Below are 22,619 nucleotides of genomic sequence, written 5' to 3' on the forward strand. Positions count from 1 at the left end.
CCATCCCTGGTTTCCCATCCAATTGAGGGTCTCCCAGCTGGGGACCTTCTCCACCACTGCTGGGCTCAGACCTTCAGGTCCAAGATGTGGTCCCTACATTCTTCTGGCTCCTGGGGAATTACAGTAAGGAGTACAAGGGTAGCCTTCTTTCCTCTTGACTTCTCCCTCTTGTGGTGAGTCCAGTGCTGAGTGTCAGGGTACTCAATCCGGGGCCCAGCTCATCTTGACTCTCTCCTGCACAGCTGCCCCTCCCTGGGCCTCCAGCTCTCCTTCCTGGTGCATGGGAGTTGAAGACTTAAATGTGCAAATGCATCACTTGGGCCACTCAATACAAACACAGGAATTTTGAGCCTCCCAGTCTTGGTCACACCCAGGAGCATACAGGTCTACAGTCCCTCCAGGGATACTGAGCAGGTTATCTGGACCACATCTTGAGACACATATTTGAAAGACAAACCGTTGAAAGACAGGCTTTGTTTGCAGATGGCTTGAGGGGATCAGAAGCAACTTGAGAGCATGGCAAAAACAAGTCTTTCCTGGAACACCTCCACTATGAGTATCGTTCTCTCCAGACAAGCGTCACTCATTCCCATGACTAGTCCCACCTTCCCGAAGGAAGAATACCGAGTCCTGGAGGAATGGTCCCTAGCTCAAGAAGCACAGGCTGTGTCTGTTGGGGTTGAAATGGCTCCCATAGCTTCCTTCTAGAATTCTCCTGTTGTAAAGGCTGGTCTACATCACCATGATGCTGCCTGCAGGGTAAAAAGCCCAGGCCACCCAGCAAGGTGCCAGCTGAATTGCCAGCTCTGCTAGTGTGGCCAGTGGACTTCACCGGACCTTATCCAGCCCAACCTTTATCCAGCCCTGAGGCAGGCATTGCCTGGAATGTCATTTCAAGCTGTCTTCTGGGAAGAGAGCACCAGCTCACTGACACCCTGGGTGAGAGCTCCCTCTCCTTGCTCCCATAGCTCCTGCCTTCCCCTGTAGCTTTTATCATGTGGTATCACAGTTGCTGCTGATTGGTCCATCTCCTCTGCTAGAATATTCGTTCTCGAGGGCAGGGACCATTTCTGTTTTGTTTACATTTGTGTCATCCCCCCTAGCGAAGTGTTTGGCATGTAGCAGGCACTCAGAAAATGTTTATTAATAACAGTAATAACATATTGATTAAGCATTTGGAAAGGGCCAGATGCTTTGCGATCAGGCTTCACAAAAAAAATCCTTTAGGGCTATGAGTACTCCATTTAACAGGTAAAGAAATCAAGGCTGAGAGATGAAATAACTTATGCAAGAGCTTGGCCGGGCACGGTGGCTCACGCCTGTAATCCCAGCACTTTGGGAGGCTGAGGCGAGCGGATCACAAGGTCAGGAGATCGAGACCATCCTGGCTAACACGGTGAAACCCCGTCTCCACTAAAAATACAAAAAAATTAGCCAGATGTGGTGGTGGGTGCCTGTAGTCCCAGCTACTCGGGAGGCTGAGGCAGGAGAATGGCATGAACCCTGGAGGTAGAGCTTGCAGTGAGTGGAGATTGCGCCACTATACTCCAGCCTGGGCGACAGAGTGAGACTCCCTCTCAAAAAAAAAAAAAAAAAAAAAAAAAAAAGAGCTCACAGCTGATAAATGGCAGAGTAGTGAGGGATCCAGCTGACTGGGTATTTTTTTTTAATTTAATTGAATTTTTATTTATTTGTAGAGATAGGGTCTCGCTATGTTGCCCAGGCTGGTCTTGAACTCCTGGGTTCAAAGGACTCTCCCAACGCAGCCTCCTGAATAGCTGGGACTACGAGATGCAGAGGTGTGAGCCTCTGCATCTGACTTGAATGGGTCTTTAGAGTCCATGCCCCTCGTACACTCTTCTCCACGCTTCACAGGGCTGAATTCAGCAGGAGAAGGTGTCCTCAGATGGCTCTGGAGCCTCAGTCCAGGTCAGCTACTCAGACAGCCCAGCTGCCAGGCCAGGAGAGAGTAGGCCCTCCCCTGCTCCATCTCCAGGTCTTTCCTAAGGGCCTGGCAGTGAAGACCTCTTCCCATTAGAGAAGCTGGCTGGGTCGCCCCCTCCTTCTGGAGGAGCACTGACTCAGACCATCACAGGGACACACAAATACCAAACACACTGAGAACATTGTTGGCAATGAAATTACAGACGTTATAAATGCCAGCCTTTCCCTTCCAGGTTTCCTTTCCTGTTCCCTGGTGGGAGAGGACCACACCCCATGCAGTGCTGGGAGACATCCCCTGCAGGCCTTGGGGTGCTGGAACCCTGGGAGGACAGTCATATTGTCCAGGTTGTTTCTCCCAGCTGCAAATGGAGACAGCCTTCCTGAGGGGCCAGGGGGAAGAGCCCTTATAAAAACTGAAGCCAAGTCACAGAGGCCCAGGGATCCAGGAACTGCTCCCTGCTGTACAAATGGGAGTCTGGCCCCGGTGCAGAAGTCCCTCCTGCCGCCCCGCCCATAGGCTTTTGGGGGACTCTCCTGCCAGTGACTCAACTGTTAATACCGAGCCTGGGGCTTTTGCTGATTCCTCCAGGGGCTGGCTAAAGGCTGACAGCCTTAGCTCCCAAGAAAATAACTGGGTGGCACAGAAAATGGCCTTTGGGAGAGGTAGGTTTGGAGGAGAGAAGGCAAGAGGAGAGAGCCTGACTCAGGAGGAACAAGAACCAGAGCCCTCCAAGGCTGAGAGTGAAAATAGATGGAGAGTGGAAATGGGGCTCAGTGCGCCAGGAGGGAGCCCTGAGTAGGCGGTGGGTGGTGGGCTGTGCTCCCTGAGAAGATGGAGAGATGGATGGGGGGATGGAGACTGCAGCCAGGGTCTTTTACAGTGACTTGCCTCCCAAGCCCAGACCAAGCTGGACATTGTAGCCAAGGCGTATTCTCTGCAGCCAGTGAGGGCTTTGCTCCAGGCTCTTCAGGCCCAGGGGTCAGAAGTTCTGGGTAACTCCAGATCAGCAGCCCTACGGCAAAGTGGGGCTGAGGGCAGAAATGGCTGCGTCCAGGAGAAGCTAGTGGTGTGCTGGCCTGCCGACGGCAGTTCATATGTGTGTTGAAGCAGCGTTTATTTTTACCTGGGTAGGTTCAGCTTCTGATCACAGATATGGTGGGGGTTTTCCATTGGTTTCCATGGGAACATTAGGCAGAGCATCTGCTACCCAATCAAGCAAAGCTGGTCTGGTAAGACTCTTTTCAGAATTATTTTGCTGTTTTTACCCAGGAAGTGTGTCCTGCCTGAATTTGTACCACTGCCTTCTTGTGTGGTAGAGCAGGGGAGGGCAGCTCCAAGGGGACAGGGCTGGCTCTCAGGGAAGGAGAGAGGGCTGGCTAAAGGCAAGCATGGCGGCAGGGCCATACCTATTTGGAGAAGCAATTTGCTTTCCATTTCTTTCTTTTTTTTTTTTTGAGACGGAGTCTTGCTCTGTCCCCCAAGCTGGAGTGCAGTGGCGCGATCTCCACTCACTGCAAACTCCGACCCCCGGGTTCACGCCATTCTCCCGCCTCAGCCTCCTGAGTAGCTGGGACTACAGGCGCCCGCCACCACGCCCGGCTAATTTTTTGTATTTTTTTAGTAGAGACGGGGTTTCACAGCGTTAGCCAGGATGGTCTCGATCTCCTGACCTCGTGATCCGCCCGTCTCGGCCTCCCGAAGTGCTGGGATTACAGGCGTGAGCCACCGTGCCTGGCCTTGCTTTCCATTTCTAAGCCCCAAGTAGGATCCTGTGATGAGGCCACAGGAGCCTGGACTCTGCCCGACCTGAGCTGGTTCCTGGTTTTGGTCCAAGGCCTGCCCTTGCAGTAGGGCCACCTGTTGGCCCCCACCAACAGGAGCAGTCAGGAGTTCCTGGGGCACCACAGGGCATGGAGGCCGACGAGCAAGCTACCAGGTGCAGCAGAGGGCTAGACTTGAGCACGTACAGTTTCACTTTTACAGAAAGGAGGCCCTGACTTCCCCCAGGAGGCGGCGGAGGGTGGTGCTGAAGGGCTAGGCCTGGAGGCAGAAAGGAAGGCGCTGGTGCGTGTGGACATGTAAGAAGTGGTTTTATTCCAGGTGTGTGTTTCATAAAGACGAGGTCCTCAAGGACAGCTAGTGGCACATGCTTTGGTCAAGAAGAGGAAAAGCAAAAACAGAATAGGGCTGAGTTGCCACAAGGGACTGGCTGATAAGTGCAGAGCCTGATCTGACCACAGCAAAGGAGAGACCCTTTTGAAGGCCCCCTGGCCAGCAGTCCTCTTATATTCAAGAGGAGAAGCCCCCGCTCCCCAGCCCCAAAGGTCCATGCCCGAGTGTGGCCCAGGCCTTCTAGTCCATCCTCTGGGGAGAGGCCTTTGCCCTGGGCCCGGTTCTGTCCTAAGCTGTGGCTGGAGGCTTCCCAGATGAACAGGGGATCTGAGGCTGCACCTGGCTGTGGAAGAAACATCACAACAGACGACGGGCAAAGCGTGGCCCTGGGGGCGAAGGGCCCTGCACTGGCAAGTCCAGGGGTGTGCACTCGGGCATGGGAGCGCTGCTGAGAGGACGCTGGTGAGAGTCAGGAGGCGAAACTGCTGGAGAGCCCTCCAGAGCAGGTGCTGCGGACCACACACACTCGGCTGCCGACCCCAAGGGCCGCGTGGAGGGAGCAGGCGATGGCAGTTTGAGCACACCAGGGAGGAAGATTAGGGGGTGGCAGCTTGGGCAGGCAGTGGCTTCAATCCAGAGCAGAGGTTCAGGCCCTTTGGGGATCAGGGACCTCTTTTAGAAGCCATGGATGCTTTCCCCAGGAAAATGCATGTATGCACACACAGGCAGTATTTTAGGGACAATTTCAGGAGATTCCTAGACCTTCTGGAATCCATGAACTCTACAGGTGTGTGGATCCTTGGCCTATGAAAGACAGGGGGCTCCTGTGGTAGGTATATCTGCCCCAGGCTGGTCTGCTTTGTAGGGGAGACCCCCAGGGTCCTGGTACCAACAATCCTTTGCCCAAGAGCCAGTGGGGCGAGGGAAGCAGGGCGCAGGGATAGCAGGAGCAGTTCCAAGACTAGGCCATGGGGTAGATGTGTGAATGTGTTCTCAGCGGCTGTGAAAAGGAACTGGGAGTTCTCTACACAAACAGGAGCCACAGCCAGGCTCCCAGCCCAGTGCAACAGCTGACACTTCAAGAAAATCCCTCCTGTAGTGGGGAGGGGAATAAGGGTGATGTTGAGCCCTAATGACTTAGGGGCTGTTCATGGTCCAGAAAGGAGGTTCCCTTCTTTCCAACCACCCTGACCCATGATGCTGTATTGACAGAGGCCAAAACCTTTGAGAAAGCAGGAGTCAAAAATGACAAACAAGGCTGGGGCTACTCGGGGGTGTGTGTGGCTACCCGTCCTTTCAGTGGGTCCTGGCCGCAGGGACAGGGCACTAGCTGTTCCAAGAGAGAGGTCTCAGCCTGACACATGGCCAAACAGAAGCGGAATCTGTTTAATAAACTATGCCTGAATCTTCCCCTAGAGATCCCTCTGCAGCCTTTTGCTAAGAATGTGGGCACCCTCAGGCACAGGACCGGAGGCACAGTGCCGGGCTCAGACCCCGGGGCTGGTAAGGTGTGGAAGGGACTGCGTCCTGGGTAAGAGAACTTGTTCTTTTGGTGCTTTGCTGCTCTTCTATTCATGTTCATTTGCAAATTACCCATCCTTTGCTGCCAAGATACCATCCGTCCCCACCCAACCCAGTGCCACCCTGGGCTTGGCATCACTGACAGGTCACCAGGCTTCTCACCTCCTTCCTGTTCTTTACCTGCTCCTGCAGGCTGCCCCTCTCCCTTCAGCCTCTCCATCCACACTGCCCAATTCCCCCGGCCCTGCCTGCCCACACAGCTGGGCCTCATGACCCAACAGACCCCTGTGTGGGCTTCTGTCCTTGCTCTCTCCAGGCAACAAGGGGAGAGACCACACACTATTGTCCTGGCCCCAAGAAGCGCCAAGGGAGAGGACAAAGAGCCAGGGGCACCTACTCAGTCTCTACCCAGCAACAGTCCAGCACCCTGACCATCTCCTCTCCCGGGGCACGGCCAGGACAGCGCTGAGGGCATCGGGGCGTGCCCGCCTGCGCCCTCCTGGAACAAGCTTTGGAGAACGTGTGTTGTGGTGGGTATTTGCTGATGGTCCCGGCGGAAATGTGGGAGATGGGAACAGCCTGCTTTGCACTCCCCCACCCTAACCCCCTTCCGGTCCCAAAGTCTCATGCAAAAGGTACAGGAGGCCCCGGGGCTACCGTCATGTGTGTGGCAACAGCTGCCACTGCTGGGCCTGGGCGTCAGCCTGACACTTGCTGGTCACCAGCTGGGCAGGCTTCGTCTCCAGGCAGAGGCCACTGACTGAATGCTGGATGAAAGATCCTTTTCTCCTCCATTTCTAGGAGGAACGGAGATGGGTTAAGAGAGGAAGGAAAAAACAATGATTTAAAAAAATAATGTTGTACTTTCATTTCACATGCATGTACTCAACCCTTGTATATAACTAGGACACATCCCCCTCCTTTTTTTTTTAGGCATGATCTTGTTCTTGCAGTGGTGCCACCATAGCTCACTGCAGCCTCGAACTCCTGGGCTCAAGCAATCCTCTTGCCTCAGCCTCTGAGTAGCTAGGACGATACATGCACACCACCATACCCAGCTAATTTTTAATTTTTTGCAGAGACCGGGTCTCGCTATGTTGCCCAGCCTGGTCTAGATAGATCCACCTGTCTTGGCCTTCCAAAGCACTGGGATTACAGGCATGAGCTACCATGCCCAGTCATGCCCCTCATTTAAATCAGGCTGTGTATTCCTACGTAAGAAGCTGCCCCCATCCTACCCTAACACCAGCCTTAAGCCCTGCCCCTCCCAGCAGGGGTCTTGCTTCTGTAGTTTGCAGAAGTTCCTGTCCAGATCAGAGGAGGCAAAGCAGAAGTCCCCTGTGTTTATTTACAATTTAGCTTGGTTGCCACATGCAAATCTGCATTTCTAGCTTCTGTGTAGTTATTGGGCCCAGTTTCTTACATGGCATCAGTTGCTGGGGCTGAGGATTTGCCCTCTGCTTTAGATGGGCTCTTGTTCTTCAGGTCACCATAGATCCTGCCTGGTCCCGACTTTTCTCCTATTGGGGTTTTCCCACCAGCTCCCTGTAGGCACTCGAGCTTGTCAGTCCTGGCCTAGGTAAATCTTTTACTTCTGCAAACATGATTTCTTCTTCCTACAGTCCTAAGCTTCTGACCTGTGAGGCCAGTTATCTACACCCCCTAGTGGGAAGCTGCCTTCTTTGTAGGGATGAAGTGTGGGGCCAGCAGGGTGGTGGGAGACTGGATGTCTCGCATCAGAGTCATGCAGGGGCTCCTGGTCAGTGCCTTCACCTCCTGGTGCCTCCCCGTCCCCGGGTTTGACAAGGGGGAGAAGAGTTGCTCCTGTAGAACATTAGGGAAGTGCCTGGATGGAGGATGGAGTGTTGCTTGGAACATTTATGAGAAGGGATGAGAGGCAGAGACCTAGGTTTCAAGGCTCAGGGAAAAATAATAGTAAGATAGGTCCATTTTGGGTTTCTCTCCTATTTGCCTCCCATGCAACCACCTCCCCTCTTCCTTCTCCTCTCATTCACCGTGTCTTTGATTAGAGGCAGGAGTGCTCGTGACCATGTGGAGGCAGCCCAGAGGGCTCTGAGGGCAGTGGGTGGACAGGGAGCAGCTAGGGGGAGAGAGATGAACCTACCTGGCTGCAGGGATAGGGCCAGGGCTGCAGGGATAGGGCCAGGGCTGCAGGGATAGGGCCAGGGCTGCAGGGATAGGGCTAGGGCTGCAGGGATAGGGCCAGGGCTGCAGGGATAGGGCTAGGGCTGCAGGGATAGGGCCAGGGCTGCAGGGATAGGGCCAGGGCTGCAGGGATAGGGCTAGGGCTGCAGGGATAGGGCCAGGGCTGCAGGGATAGGGCCAGGGCTGCAGGGATAGGGCTAGGGCTGCAGGGGGTTGTGCACACAGGGTGGAAGGCAGGTGCGGAGCCTGGGCTCCCAGTGGGAATGCAGGGATGTGAGGGGTAGGGCCAAGACTCAGCCTCTCTGGGCCCACATGGTCTCCGCAGGAAGCCTAAAGGTCAAGGGCCTTTGGATTCCCCCTCCTATTTCTTCATGCTCTTCTAGTCCTTGACATTTACCTCACGTAGGCCAAACCTCCAGCAACACCCAGCTGGAGAGAGTATGGCCATCCTCACCCCAGGGAGTCTTGGTGCTTAGTGCCACCTCAGCATCTAGCCTTCTGTAATATAGCGGCTCACTCCCTTCTTTCTCTTCCACTAAAGTGCAAATTCCCTGGGGGTCAAGGACCATGTCCTTTCATCCTTGTGGCCAACATGATGTGTACATTCTCTGGTACAAGGTAGGCACCCAACGTCATTTTGTTTTTGTTTGTTTGTTTGAGACCAAGTCTAGCTCTGTCACCCAGGCTGGAGTGCAGTGGCACGATCTCGGCTCACTGCAAGCTCCGCCTCCTGGATTCAAGCGATTCTCCTGCCTCAGCCTCCTGAGTAGCTGGGATTACAGATGCATGCTACCACACCCGGCTAATTTTTGTGTTTTTAGTAGAGACGGGGTTTCACCATTTTGGTCAGGCTGGTCTCGAACTCCTGACCTCATGATCTGCCCACCTGAGCCTCCCAAAGTGCTGGGATTACAGGTGTGAGCCACCGCACCTGGCTGTCATTTTGTTTTAAGATGAATGAATGACTGAATCACCCAATCATTAGGAAGTGCTCCCTAAACAGCAGGATTCTCATTCTCACTTACTATCAGTGCTATTAGGCACAATCTCAGGGTTTCCTGACTCTCCAGGCCGCTCAATTCTGGGCTTGTCTGAGAAACAATATCACATCACCCACTGTCCCATCTCCACATCTTGGTTCTTACAGATTCCTTGTAAGAACCTGTAAGGGGAGGGAGCCTCTTATTTTGTAAGTGAGGAGACTGAGTGAAGGGAGGGGGAGGGAAGACTGAGCTGGGGCCTGCTGACTCCATCACACCAGGTCTGAGGTACAGGAGCCTCTCGGATACAGGAAACCCAGCTAGCCTTGGAAACAGGACCAGCAGGGGACCAAGAAGGACGGCCGGATTCCAGAAGGCATTGGCAGTGGGATAGCTGCTCATCCTGGCCTCCAGGGAGAAGAGGGGCACAGGTACCCAGAGTGCCATCAGGAGCCTGGCAGGACTTGCAGGGGCAGAATGAATGGGGCCAGGGAGATTCCTACACACCCCATAGGCTGCGTCAGCACAAGGGGGGAAATGGGTGACTCAGCCCCAGAGGGGCAATGGAGTGGAGGTTTGCTCGGAGATAATTCCTCAGTGGGAGAGGGTGGGTGTGGGCTCAAGGATTTGCCCTCAGAGAGGTGGGTGCTCTAGACGCAGGGGACACTGCAACAGCCCCACTGCAGGGCAGGGCCGAGGGTGGACTGCATCCCCCCACCATCCAAATGTGCTTCAAGTGTCCCACAGGTCCAGCAAGTGGGCTAGGCACACAGATCCCTCAGACACACACAGGCTGGAGGGAGAGGATGTGGCTGCTTTCCAGAATGGCACAGCAAACTGCTGTTCATCCTTTAAAAAACGTGCCGACTCAAGCAAAGAACAGGGGGGTAGGTGGAAAACCCTGCAGGCCAAATCAGCGAGGGAGCACCGTCCTCACTGCCTGCACCGACGGAGGTGGGCACAGGGATGGCTTCCAAGGAGCGTGAGCAGGGGAAGCGCTGGAGCAGCCTCTGAGCCTTGGGTCCCATTCCCTGGGTGGCAAGGGAGCCCTCCAAGACAGGAAGGGAGCAGCACAGAAGGGAGCTGGCTGGCTCTGGAAATCCAGCCTTTGGTTCCACTGTCACTGGTTGCTGTGTACCCTGAGCAAGTGACTTCACCTCTCTGTGCATCAGTTTCTTCCCTGACCCTGACCTGTCTCCCAGGATTAGTGGTGACAGTGTGGGTGAGAGTATCGGACGAATGGAAAAGGCAGTGCTCACGTGAGGCTGGTCATGCCAGCTTGGACATCACTGTGTCTGGATCTCAGTTTCCCTAGTCTGCCAGCAGTCAAGAAATACTTATTGAACATCTACGATGTGCTGGGTTAAGACTGTGCGCCTAGAAGTCACACTGACCTGGGTTTGAATCCCAGATCCACCCCTTCTCAGCTGTGTGATCTGACTTACATTCTTTAGATTCAGTGAGCCTCAACTTACTCACCTATAAAATGGAGGTAGTACTAGAACCCACGTCACTGGGTGGCTGGGAGGATTAGATGAGATGATCTATTTCAAATTTCTAGCACAGGCTGTCAGTAAAAGCTAACACTTATTTGAACTGTGGTGGTTGTCAGGAGCCAGGCATACAGTGTTAACAAGACAAGTGGTCCCTGCCTTCATGGAGCTCACAGCCTGGCAGGATGGCATTAAACGAATAAGTACCCAAAGAAGTATTTCCTCATGGGCAGAATAATTGGCTTGACCTGGACGCTGACTTTGCTCCCCTCCCCGCAGATCCTCCTCTGAAGGGCTTATTTGAGTCAACCAGGGGCTCCCCTGCCAATGTCTGCCACCCTGAAGCATGGTCCCCTGGGGCTGCTGGGCCTCTGTGCTGTAGGCAAGGAGACTCACCTGCTTGCCTTCTCTAGGGTTGCACATCTGCAGTATGACCGGGGATCCGGGGGAAGACATTAAGGTGGAGGTGGCAGCCAGGCACTTCCCCTGCTGCTGGATAAGGTGGTCACTGAACAGCCATGCCTGCAAGGCAGGGAGCAGAAAGGCCAAGTCAAAAAGTACAGCGATGGGTGGGGAGATGGGTAGATAGGGAATAAATCAAACACATGGCATATTTTCGTAAGATTTCTACAAATAATTGTAGGAGCTAGGGTGGTTGTATGGGTATTCACTGTACAATTCTTATTATTTTTCTATATGTTTGAATTTTTTGATAAAATATTGGGTTGGGGGAGCTTAGCTGGAGCTGGCCAGAGGGCAATCAGGGCTGTGCCAAGGGACTGCGGGGGATGAGAGAGAATGACAAGACATGGAACCAGGGCAGCCGAGAGCTGCTCCTCACTGGAGTCTCCATGACCTGCTTTAGTTTCGATGTGGGTGCAACACTCATGTGTTGGACCCATGTGTGCACAGAAATCTTGAACATTGCTTGTCGCATGAGCTGAACCCAGCTGGATCTCAGGAGAGAACGGGGCACTATCTGGGCAGCACTTCTCCCTCGGCAAGCACAAAGCAGGTGGTGCACACGAGTGACAGGCTGGAAAGGGGATACGAATGTGTAGGACCAGAGTCTAGGGGCCCCTGGCAAAGTGGGTTTGTGTAAGGTGTAGACAGAGGAGAATGAGTAGGGGGAAGTCCCTCACCCCACGCCTGGGCAATGTCCCCAGCTCTCTCCCACTCCCATTCCTACCTGAGGTCCTAAGCAGCTTACCTGGGCGGGCTGAGGGTTCTTGGCAGACCCTCTGCAGATCCCCATTCCAAGCAGGAAGTCACCAGCTGTGTTCTGGCCCTGAGATTCTAAGCAGTTCGGCCCCTGCTTAATGATGCCAGGGAGTGCTTCCTTCACAGGGATCCTGAGAGAAAAGACAGCAGTCAGGCTTGTTCTCTGCGCCCCGAGGCTTACCTTCACCCTCCGCCAGACGCCAGCATCCCATCAGCTCCGGGAGCGCCGAGGTGTCTGCGGGAAGGGGCCTGGGAGCAGCCTGGCCAGCAGGGGAGGGGAGGAGCAGGAGTGGCCTCTAGGAAGGCTGGGCCTGGGCCCCAGGAATTCTTCCAAGTGGCTCTGGGAGCCTCTGCCCTGGAGGCTGGGCCTGAGACAGAGGATGGGGGAGCCATGGGTGGAGCTCAGGCTGGAAAAACAGAGCCCCTCAGTCCAGAAAGAGGAAAGCCTCAGGAGAGCCTGGGGCCAAAATGTATGCTCAATAATCAATCCCAAAATGACAGGGAAGGGGGCGCTTCGAAGAGGCAAATTAAACACAAATATGAAAATGTGTTTAATCTCAGTAATGATTAAAGAGCTACATATCAGAGTCACCAATGTTTATTTACCATGCATGTACATTTGTACACACACACACACACACACACACACACACTCTTAATGACAATGCCCAGTGTTGGAAACAGCTGTGAGATTGAATCTTCTCACACCTTCCTGGTAAGAGCGTTGATTAGCACAGCTTCTCAGGAGGGCAGTGTGCTATTACTTCTCAGAGCCCTTAAAAATGCAAACACCTTGGACCAATATTGCCCCTTGTAGAAACATATCCTACAGAAATAATTATAAATGTTGTAAAAGATATTCATCTCAGAGTGATTGATTATATTGAAAACACCAGAAATTTCTAGATATCTAACAACAGGAGCTGGGCTAAATAAATTTGGATTCATCCATAGGATGGAAAACCCTGTAGCCATTAAAAATGACTTATGGCTGGGCATGGTGGCTCACACCTGTAATCCCAGCACTTTGGAAGGCCAAAGCAGGAGGATCACTTGAGGCCAGGAGTTCAAGACCAACCTGGGCAATACAGAAAGACCCCATCTCTACAAAAGTAAAAAAAAAAGTATCCAGGCACAGTGGCACATGCCTGTAGTCCCAAGTACTTGTGGGGCTAAGGTTGGAGGGTCACTTGAGCACAGGTGGTTGACGCTGCAGTGAGCCGTAATGCCACCACTGCACTTCAGTCTGGGCTTCAGAGTGAGACCCTGTCTCAAAGTACATAAATAAAATACAATTTAAAAAAATGACTTTGTGAAATAATACTTGCCAGTATGTAAAAATGTTCACAGCACACTATTAAGTAAAACAGGCAAGTTTTAAAACATTATAATTATTATTATTTTATTTATTTATTTTTAGATGGAGTCTCATTCTGTCACCCAGGCTGGAGTGCAGTGGCACGATCTCAGCTTACTGCAAGCTCCGTCTTCCGGGTTCACACCATTCTCCTGCCTCAGCCTCCTGAGTAGCTGGGATTACAGGCGCCCGCCACCACGCCTGGCTAATTTTTTTTGTATTTTTAGTAGAGACGGGGTTTCACTGTGTTAGCCGGGATGGTCTCAATCTCCTGACCTTGTGATCCACCCGCCTCGGCCTCCCAAAGTGCTGGGATTACAGGCATGAGCCACTGCACCCGCCCAAAATATTATATTATTAAAACACTGGTTTTAATAATATAAATCCGGCCGTCCTTCTTGGTCCCCTGCTGGTCCTGTTTCCAAGGCAAGCTGAGTTTCCTGTATCCAAGAGGCTCTGTGTCTCAGACCTGGTGTGATGGAGTCAGCAGGCCCCAGCTCAGTCTTTCCTCCCTCTCCCTTCACTCAGTCTCCTCACTTATAAAATAAGGGGCTCCCTCCCCTGCCTGCCTCACATATGCACAGGAAAATATGCTTACACACACACACACACACACACACACCCCTTATAGGTAATAAACCTGAGGACGCTGCTGGCCCCAGCTGCTGCAGGCTTGCATACCTGAGTTCAGGTTATGTTCGTTCTTGGATTAAGGACTCACCAGGCCTGGGAGTTATGGGAAAGCAGGAGGGGTTACAGTCTAACTGTGTGCCTTCTCTGCCTCCTGTTACCTCGGTCGGTGAAATAATCCGGGCCTGGGGGGTTGGGCCATTATAATATGTTTGGCATTCTTTGATGTGGACATTTGTAGGATCTAGACCGAACCAGGTCTTCCTTCCTCAGGGCTGGCTAGAAGCCGCAAAGTGCCAGAATTGATCTGCTCACAAAAGGCTCAGAGAGACCCTTTTGATTCCTCTCCCACACCCCTGGCAGCAGCCTGTGCCTCTCCAGACTCCCTTTGGGAGGCCGTGCAACTTTCTAGCAGAGGTGGCAAACCGCCGACTGCCAAGCTGAACCTGGACCCTGGACATGGTCTGGCCTGCATAGCGTGGTGGTTGTTGCTTTTAATTAGTTGGCAATATTGAATGATTTTAAGGTTACATAGAAACCTTCAAATCTGAATCTAGCTTCTCTTGAGAAAAATGGAATATCAGGCCACAAGGAGCTTGCATTCCAGCATGGCACTAATCCGCCGCGGTGAGTAGCCGCTGCCCCTCTGAGTGGGGCTTTTGCATCACAGTTTGCCACAGTCCCCACAACTCTCCATTGTCTCATCCCTACCCATTTGACTTATTGACATCACCTGCCTGACCACTGTAAGAATTTGAGTTCGCAAACCCTGCCACGTGCAAGCATGTTGAAGGGCAGGAGCTCCACACTCTCGGCCTCATCTAGGAGCAATGTGTTACATTTCCCTTCTCTGTAGCGACAAGACGGGTACTGAGACCTCTTTTATAACTGCTCAGGGGGAATACAGCACGAGGGCCAGGGGTTGTTCCAGACCCTGCTACTCCCCTGTTGCTTAGGGTGTTGTGCAAGCTGATCAGCTTTCAGAGGTGAGGTGGACACTGACCAAGGTTGGTAATGCCCAGTGATGCTTACGGAAGAAACCCTAGGCTTGGGAACAATCTCAAGATCAGACGCAGCTCCTAAGCTGTCACTGTGGCAGCAGTTGTGGAACAGCTGGGATAGCAGTCATCGCCACCCTTCCCCAGCTCCCCAGCAGTGCCAGGCTAAGCTGTCCTGTTTGTCAGCAGACCTCTAAACTCTGCATCCACTTTCTTCTCTATGGGTCTCTTCCGTGTACACAGGCTGCCATTAGGTCCATTCCCCAAGACACTACTTCTTTCTGTTTGACAGAAAATTGACATACTGGTTTTGTTAGAAGAAGAATGCTTACTGCCATTTGCTTGGAATTACTGTCATGGACATGCCATGTCTACTATGCAACTAGCACCCTCACAAACATGATGTGCTTGTGCAATGCACAGCCTGAACAACAGTTCCTGACAGTCCTAATGCAAGTAATAAATTAGCAGTTGCTGAGGCCAGCTGCAGAGCTTTAACCTGGAGAAGGGGCAGAGCCATGGCAGGCATAGGAGAGCAAAAGCCTCTTCTTTCAGCCTCCTCAGTCTCCCCACTGACTAGGCAACTATTTAGGGACCCCCTATTTGGAGGAAAGTTGGTATCACTCAGGCCTATGGGTCCCCTTTCTAATCAACAAATTGATCCACTCCTGGCCCCTCACCCTGGGAACTGGGGGTGAGTAATCCAGATAGGAATGAGGTTTGGGGTTTCCATTTTAGCGACAAAAAATTATTTTAACTTTCACACAGTGGCAGAACAAACAGAAGAAGACTTCTGCTCCTCATCGGCGTAGCTGGTTCATCTCCTGCCTTGTGATGGAGCCAGGTTTCTGAGAGTTATGAGACATTTCTTCCCCTTGGTCCTTGGGGGTGTCATCAGACCCTGTGGCAGGGCACTGGGGTTGGAGAGGAACGGCATTCCCAGGCCTCCCCCACTCTTCCCACAGGCTGCCCAGCTCATGCCCTAGGACTGGAACTAGTGGGCTTCACCCACATGTTGTATGAACGCTGACACAGCATAAAGAAGTGACTGCTCTTTTTTCTTCAGCGCCTCAGAAATGATGCATCTGAATGAGCACTGTCCCCTACAAGTGATCACTTCAGGAAGTTGCATTTTCATAAATTAATGTTCTTCCCATCACAGCTAGCGTCCAGGGAACTGGGGTTATCTAGGCCACTGACTTTCTCCCAGTGACACTGCCATTGCTCACATTGTTCTGGAACTTCTTGGAAATTGCTCTCAGGGTCAGTTTAATCTTGTTCCTTTACAGTCATGCTGTATTTGGGACCTGGGATTATAATTATCTGGGTTAATCATCTAGCTTATTCACTGCACTTGGCTACAACTTAATGGTGGCTGTTGGCCAAAAATCAAACCTGTCCTCAAAGGGACAAAGATTTGCCTCTTTCAAGGATATGCAAGCTCTGAGGGGTGAAGTGTTCCGGAAAGCCACGGCAGCGTCCTTGAGAGAAAGCTGGCAGTAGTGGGAAACGTGTTCCCCAAGGTGACAGCTATAGAGGGAGCATGTGGCTTTTATACATGATTGAGGTGTACGGACTGTGCAATTTATTCCATTAAAAATATTTACTGAGTGCCCATTTTATGACAGGCACTGTTCCAGGTGCTGGAGATAAAGCAGTGAACAAGCAGATCAAAGCCTCCACCCTCATGGAACTTACAGGCAAGTTCAGGGAGATACAACAAAATTAATTGACCAGATAATGCCGATGATAATAACGGCTACAAGGAACATGAAGAAGACGATGCTGGGGAGGGAGGTGGAGCTGCAAACTCAGAGTGTTCAGGGAAAGTCTCCCTGGGAAGAGGACGTTTGAGTCAAGACCTGAGGAAGGTAAGGAAACGAACCACGTGGATGTAACCAAGACACTGAAAAGGCCATCGTAGCTTATTGCCCACAGTCCTGTGAGAGTGGACACATATTCCTGGGTAAGTACCGCCTGAGTGCACATACCATTTGCATTTTGTTTTCTCATTTGCCAGAGCAAAAATTTCCCTGTGTTTTCTTCACAGTTTCTATGATTATAATATTAATTGGTGCATAATATTTGTTTAGATCTATGTATGGTGATTCACTGAACCCAACCCCTATTGTTGATTCTCTCTCTTTTCTTTTTCTTTTCCCTTCCCTTCCCTTCCCTTTCCTCCCCTCCCCTCCCCTTCCCTCCCCTACCCTCCCCTCCTCTCTCCTTCCTTCCTTCCTTCCTTCCTTCCTTCCTTCCTTCCTTCCTTCCTTCCTTCCTTCCATCCATCCTTCCTTCCTTCCTTCCTTCCTTCCTTCCTTCCTTCCTTCCTTCCTTCCTTCCTTCTTCTCTCCCTCCCCTCACCTCCCCTCACCTCCCCTCACCTCCCCACACCTTTCCTCTTCCTCACTCTAACACCTAGGCTGGAGTGCAGTGGCATAATCAGGGTTCACTGCAGCCCTACCTTTCGGGCTGAAGTGATCCTCCCACTCACAGGTGTGTCCCACCATGCCTAGCTAATTTTTTGATTTTTAGTAGAGACAAAGTCTCATTATGTTGCCCAGGCTGGTCTCAAACTCCTGGACTCAAGCAATCCTCCTGCCTTGGCCTCCGAAAGTGCTGGAATTACAGGCATAACCCACTGTGCCTGGCAGTTTCTCATTTTTTCATGGCAGCTGTTGATCTACTGGTTAACAGCTTCTGCTTTGGTTGCTTTATTTCCTTAGGATAAACTCCCAGAAGGGAGAGAGCAGGGCTAAAGGGGACGAATGTCCTGCAGCCTTTGCTATGTAATGCAATGAATGTTGTTTCCTAAGGGGATAATGTCCATTTCTAGGTCTGAGACCATTAAAAATTTGGTTCCCACCACACCTAATTTATAACTCCTAGTAATGCCCTCTCAGTTCCCCCAGAGCCTTCACATGAAGATAAAACCTGGCAACTAGAAAGAGCCAGACCACCGGTGTTGAGGAGATCTAAGGGTGGGGTGGGGACCAGGGTGCTGGCCCCAACCACCCCCTACCTGCCTGGGGGATGAGAAGAAGGGGTGCACTTACGTGAGCTCTGGGTAGACGTTCTCCAGGTACCAGCGGAAGGACTTGCAGTTCATCTTCTTCCTCTGCTCTATCCGCGTCGCCACACTGTAGGAGGAGGCAGGGCTCGGGATTTGGCCTGCCAGTGTGGAAGGCAGCCCCAGGGAGGACGCCAGAGGCCCGTCCCCCAACCCCAGGAGTCAGCCCCCTCTTCCCATCTGTCTCAGGCAGGCAAGGACGAGGAGCCTTCCAGCCTGCCATGTCCAGCCCTGGCCACTTGTCTGATGTCATTCTCTGACCTGCAAGCTCAAGTCAGGTCTCCTGGCTATTCCTCACTCCTTAAATTCCTGCCTGGAGCTCACCTTTCAGGGTGAGCACAGACCATACGGGACCACATCTTTCTCTCAGCGTCTCACTCCTTGAGACCTCAGTTAGCAGACCATGAATTGGTCTTTATCTGTGCAGAGTTAACGAGAAGTACAGGAGAAAGGTCTAACAGCAGGAAGAGCAAGCTTTAAACATCTTTCAGGTGTGCTGGCAAATAAAACCATTAGATGTGTCCTTGGGACACTGCCACCCTCACCTTCCTCAGGTACACCCACCACAATGGCCACTGGTTGACACCCTCGTCACCAGCTATCTGAGCCTCAGTGTCCTCTACATTCATCTGGGGACACAACCACTCGTCTGAGAAGGCTTTTGTGAGAATCAAGCGAATTAAGGGGACATGAAGCACTTAGCACAGGGAAGGTGCTAAGTAAATGTCAGTTCCTCATTACAAAAAATATTTAGTGACATAACTTTTTTTTTCAAAAAAAGGTAGATATGAATAAATAGGGAGACGATTCCTTGATGATCATTAATTGTGTTTTCAAACTGTTCTGACCACAAGCTTAAGTAGGAGATAAATATCTTACATTGTAATCTAACATGCCCCATGTACAGTCGGCCCTCAGTATCCCTCAGTATCTGTGGGTTCCGCATCCATGGATTCAACCAACCTTGGATCAGAAATACTCAGGAAAAAATTCCAGGCCAGGTACAGTGGCTCACGTCTGTAATTGCAGTACTTTGGGAGGCCAAGGTAGCCAGATTGCTTGAGATCAGGAGTTCAAGACCAGACTGGCCAACATGGTGAAACCCCATCTCTATTAAAAACACAAAAAATCAGCTAGGCATGGTGGCACATGCCTGTAATCCCAGCTACTCTAGAGGATGAGGCAGGAGAATTGCTTGAACCTAGGAGGTGGAGGCTGCAGTGAGCCTAGATTGCGCCACTGCACTCTAGCGTGGGTGACAGAATGAGACTCCATCAAAAAAAAAAAAAAAATTCCACAAGGTTCCAAAGCCAAACTTGAATTCACCATGCATTGAGTAGTACATTGAATCCATGCAAATGAAGTGATGTGTAGGCATTGTATTAGGTACTATAAGTAATTTAGAGATGATTTAAAATATTCAGGAGGTTGTGCATAGGGTATCCAAATACTACACTATTTTATATCAGAGACTTGAGCATCTGTGGATTCTGGTATCCATGGGGGGTCCGGGAACCAATCCCTTGTGGATGCAGAGGGGCGACTGTACATGTGTAGGTACATGCATGCACACACATGCACCCACAACTGAAATAAGAGTTTCATAAGGACAATACTAACCCTTAACTACAATCAACTCTCATTTTCTATCCTGCTCTGTGCTAATCTAATCTATAGTGTTCTACTTCTCTCTCTCTCTTTTTAAATGCTGGTCACAACCCACTAAATTGATTTCACAACCCAGCTGCATTTTGAAAATGCTTAACTAGACCGTAGTCATAACAGTCCATGACAGGAAAATAGGCTAACAGATCTCAATTTTGAACAGGGGGTGGAGGCAGAACCCCAGATGCTTTCTGCAGGCAGCCCCTTCCTAAGCACTCCCACAGATGCCTGTTTTCCTGCAGGCAGCTGTGGACAGGCAGCAGTTTTTCATAAGTGAGCCTTCTCTCCCCATGCGATTTCATGCTCCTCAAAGCCTAAGTCTTGTCTCTGCATTGCATTCCCTCCCAGGACCCAAAGAAGCCCATTAGAGTGGGAGCTCAGTGGCTGGGGAGGTTGTGGGCGGTTCCCTGGCGTACACACCACTTCGTATTTTGCTGGGGTTGTGCTAATGTGGGTAGAGAGAGTCAGACAGTGGAGTTGGAGGGGCCTACCTGCCGAAAGCTTTCCCGATGGCCGAGGGCCGGGCCTCATAGTAGTACTGCTTGTATTCATCCATCCACACTTCTGCAGTGCGCTTGGTGTTCCTAAAAGGAGAGGAAAGAGCAAAATAAGGTCACCAGGGAAGCCACAGGGTTAGCGGTCAGGGTCAAGATGAATTGATCCATGAACGCAGGGCGATGAGAATCTCAGGAGCAAGGTGACACTTGGATGGTATAGATGAGCACAATCCTTTTGGAAGACAGTCTGTCAATACCCATTGACTTTGTAGGTATGCAGCTGGACTTGGGCAGCTGCTGCTCCAAACCCTGTACAAATAAGCATGAGCTCGACAAGGTGAAGAACCATCCACATGTAAGAGGGTGCTCATGACAAGCCCTTCATCCTCCCCTGCCAACCTCCTCAGGACAGCAGACCATGGAGTGGTCTTCCAGGACATTACCCACTCTCCCTTGAGACTAGTGCACCCTGTAGCTGGGGATAGGGATGGACAGATGGTTGATCAAGTCAGGGCTGAGACACTGGCATCCATGACCAGCACTCGGGGCTCAATGAGTGGAGAGCATGGCTTAGTTGGCGATTTGGCCAATTTTCCGAGACTCATATGGACAAAGGAAGTCAAGGCAAGAGAGACCTGGTGGCAACTCCCATAACTTCATCCCTCCACCCCTGAAGGTACCTGCAATCCCAGGAGGTTACCAGAGGGGGCAAATGGGGAAACTGAGGCCCAAGAAGTGAAGTGGCTGCCCACAGTCACATAGCGATAACTGGCAGGGCTGGGGGCTTGGGCCTTGGTGTCCTGCTCCGAGTCCCGTGCTCCTTCCTCGGTGACCTACCTGATGTAGGTGAGGGCATTACCCTCAGGGAAGTTGTAGGGGTGTCGTTTCCTGAAGACATGGCCCACCCGGCTGCAGGGGACGATCTCCAGACTGCCACCACACATCCACACCCTGAAGGAGAGCTCTGCAGGAAATGGTAGCCATCAGGAGGAGGAAGGGGCTCCTTGGCAAGTGAGGGTGGGAAGGGGCTGACTTCCCTTCCCTTTGGTGTCTCACTGGAGGTACATGCTGGGGTCGGGGCTCCTGGGCCTGCTCAAATGAAGTGCTTCCACTTCTTGCCAATGTTCCTGACTGCCCACTCTACGTGTGCATGTGCACACGCACACACACATATACACATGATCCCTGTGGCCCATTCCGGGAAGAGCAGTGGAAAAAGCTTGAAGGAACAGCAAGAACATAAATAGGAGGAAAACAACCGAACAGCAGCATCATTTCCAGGCTCTGTCTAGAAAGCCCCGGCCAGACATGAGCTAAGGAAAAACACATCTGCTCATCAGCCAGCTCTGTGCACCCGCGAGGTCGGAAAACCAGCTGCCAACCAAACCACAGGCTGCTCCAGCTGGCACCTCTTGGGCTGGCCCCAACCTCCCTCTTGGCCCAGCTGGTCTCCTTGTACAGGCTCTCACTGGCCCTCTTGAGCCATGCCTCCTTTTGACGGTGGCGATGGAGCTGAACCAGCTTTTGTGGATGACTGTGGTCCCCAGTGGTGTCGGGAGAGCAGTGGCCATCCTGCTGCCCAGAAGGGGACCTCAAAAGTTACCACTCTGATCTCCACTCACCAGTTGCCATTTATGGTAAGGACCCACCTTGACAGCTGGCTAAATCTCACATAATCTCTTTTGATTTCCTACCTTCCTTCATATTAACCCTATAGTCTCTTCCCACTCCTCAGTTGGCTGTAAGGACACTCATGGTCTCCAGCCAGGCCTGGGGGCTCTCACCTGGTGTAGCTGGTCAGGACCCTCCCAGTGACTAGCAAAGGGCAGAGTGGAGGAAGCAGGACTAAAGCCCACCTCTGGCCAGCCTATGTGCACCAAGCAACATCCAGATGTGGTTCAGGGCCAGGACTGGACACTTGGCATGCCTGGACCCACATGTAAGGATGGCTGTATCAATGGGCTTCCCTAGGTCTGCCTATAAACTGCCAGGCATCCATCCCTTCTCCTGGTCAGAGGTCTGTGTTGGCCTCAGTAACTAAGGTTTAGAACTGGGGACAGTCCTGGGGGACAGAAGATCTGCATTCTGGTTCCATTTCTGCCATCCCAACTTTGTTATGCTAGTTAGGTCACTTCATCCCACTCAGCCCAGATTGTCTATAATATTATTAACTATTGTTATTATTATCAACAATGGCCATAACAATAGCAGTAACCATCCATTTATTGAGTACTTACTACACACCATGCTCTTTCTATCCAATGTCTAATTCTCATTACAACCATGTGAAGTCAGGACTATTACCCTTATTTTTTTTAATGAGAACTTTGAAGCTCAAAGATGTTAAATAACCTCTCCAAGGTCACTCAAATATTCAGTTGCAGAAATGCAGCATCAAGTTCACACTGTGTCCAGCAAGCCACACAGCCAGATTCTTTAGCTCACTCAGCAAACTTTCATTATATGTCAGACACTGCTCTAGATTCCCTTGTACTCTAGCAGCGAAGCAGGGAGAAAGGAACTCCGTAAAATAAGAAGCAAAAAAATACAAGTAAACAAGAAAATGCATAAAAATGTAGCATATCGGCTGGGTGCGGTAGCTCACGTCTGTAATCTTAGCACTTTGGGAGGCTGAGGGCGGCGGATTGCCCGAGCTCAGGAGTTCGAGACCAGCCTGGGCAACATGGTGAAACCCCGTCTCTACTAAAATACAAAAGAAATTATCCAGGTGTGGCAGCATGCACCTGTAGTCCCAGCCACTCGGGAGGCTGAGGTAGGAGAATTGTTTGGACCCGGGAAGCAGAGGTTTCAGTGAGCTGAGATCACGCCACTGCACTCCAGCCTGGGCGACAGAGCGAGACTCCGTCTCTAAAACTAAATAAATAATAAATAAATAAAATGAAAAAAATAAAAATAAAAAATAAAATAAAATAAAATAAATAGAGCATATCAGATGGTAGTCAG

At 51.5% G+C, this 22,619-nt stretch overlaps 1 protein-coding gene across 2 annotated transcripts in view; it reads right to left on the minus strand.

The window, feature by feature from the left end:
* Positions 1-1,119: 1,119 nt before the first annotated feature.
* The window catches only part of GALNT16 (polypeptide N-acetylgalactosaminyltransferase 16), a 98,856-nt gene continuing 77,356 nt past the window's right edge, over positions 1,120-22,619 (minus strand). Inside the window, exons 10-16 of one of the 2 annotated variants that reach the window (XM_050797379.1) lie at positions 20,493-20,619; positions 19,650-19,742; positions 17,480-17,563; positions 11,428-11,569; positions 10,614-10,739; positions 6,236-6,375; positions 1,120-4,710 (exon numbers count right to left, since the gene is read on the minus strand). In XM_050797379.1, coding sequence (XP_050653336.1) covers positions 6,238-6,375; positions 10,614-10,739; positions 11,428-11,569; positions 17,480-17,563; positions 19,650-19,742; positions 20,493-20,619 — 710 coding nt within the window. In that variant the 3' untranslated portion in view covers positions 1,120-4,710; positions 6,236-6,237. Of the gene's footprint in view, positions 4,711-5,430; positions 6,376-10,613; positions 10,740-11,427; positions 11,570-17,479; positions 17,564-19,649; positions 19,743-20,492; positions 20,620-22,619 lie in introns of those variants that run through there. The other variant, XM_050797378.1, reaches the window with a different exon arrangement.

The sequence above is a fragment of the Macaca thibetana genome, chromosome 7, assembly GCF_024542745.1.
Source record: "Macaca thibetana thibetana isolate TM-01 chromosome 7, ASM2454274v1, whole genome shotgun sequence".
In the NCBI taxonomy this organism is placed as follows: Eukaryota; Metazoa; Chordata; class Mammalia; order Primates; family Cercopithecidae; genus Macaca; species Macaca thibetana.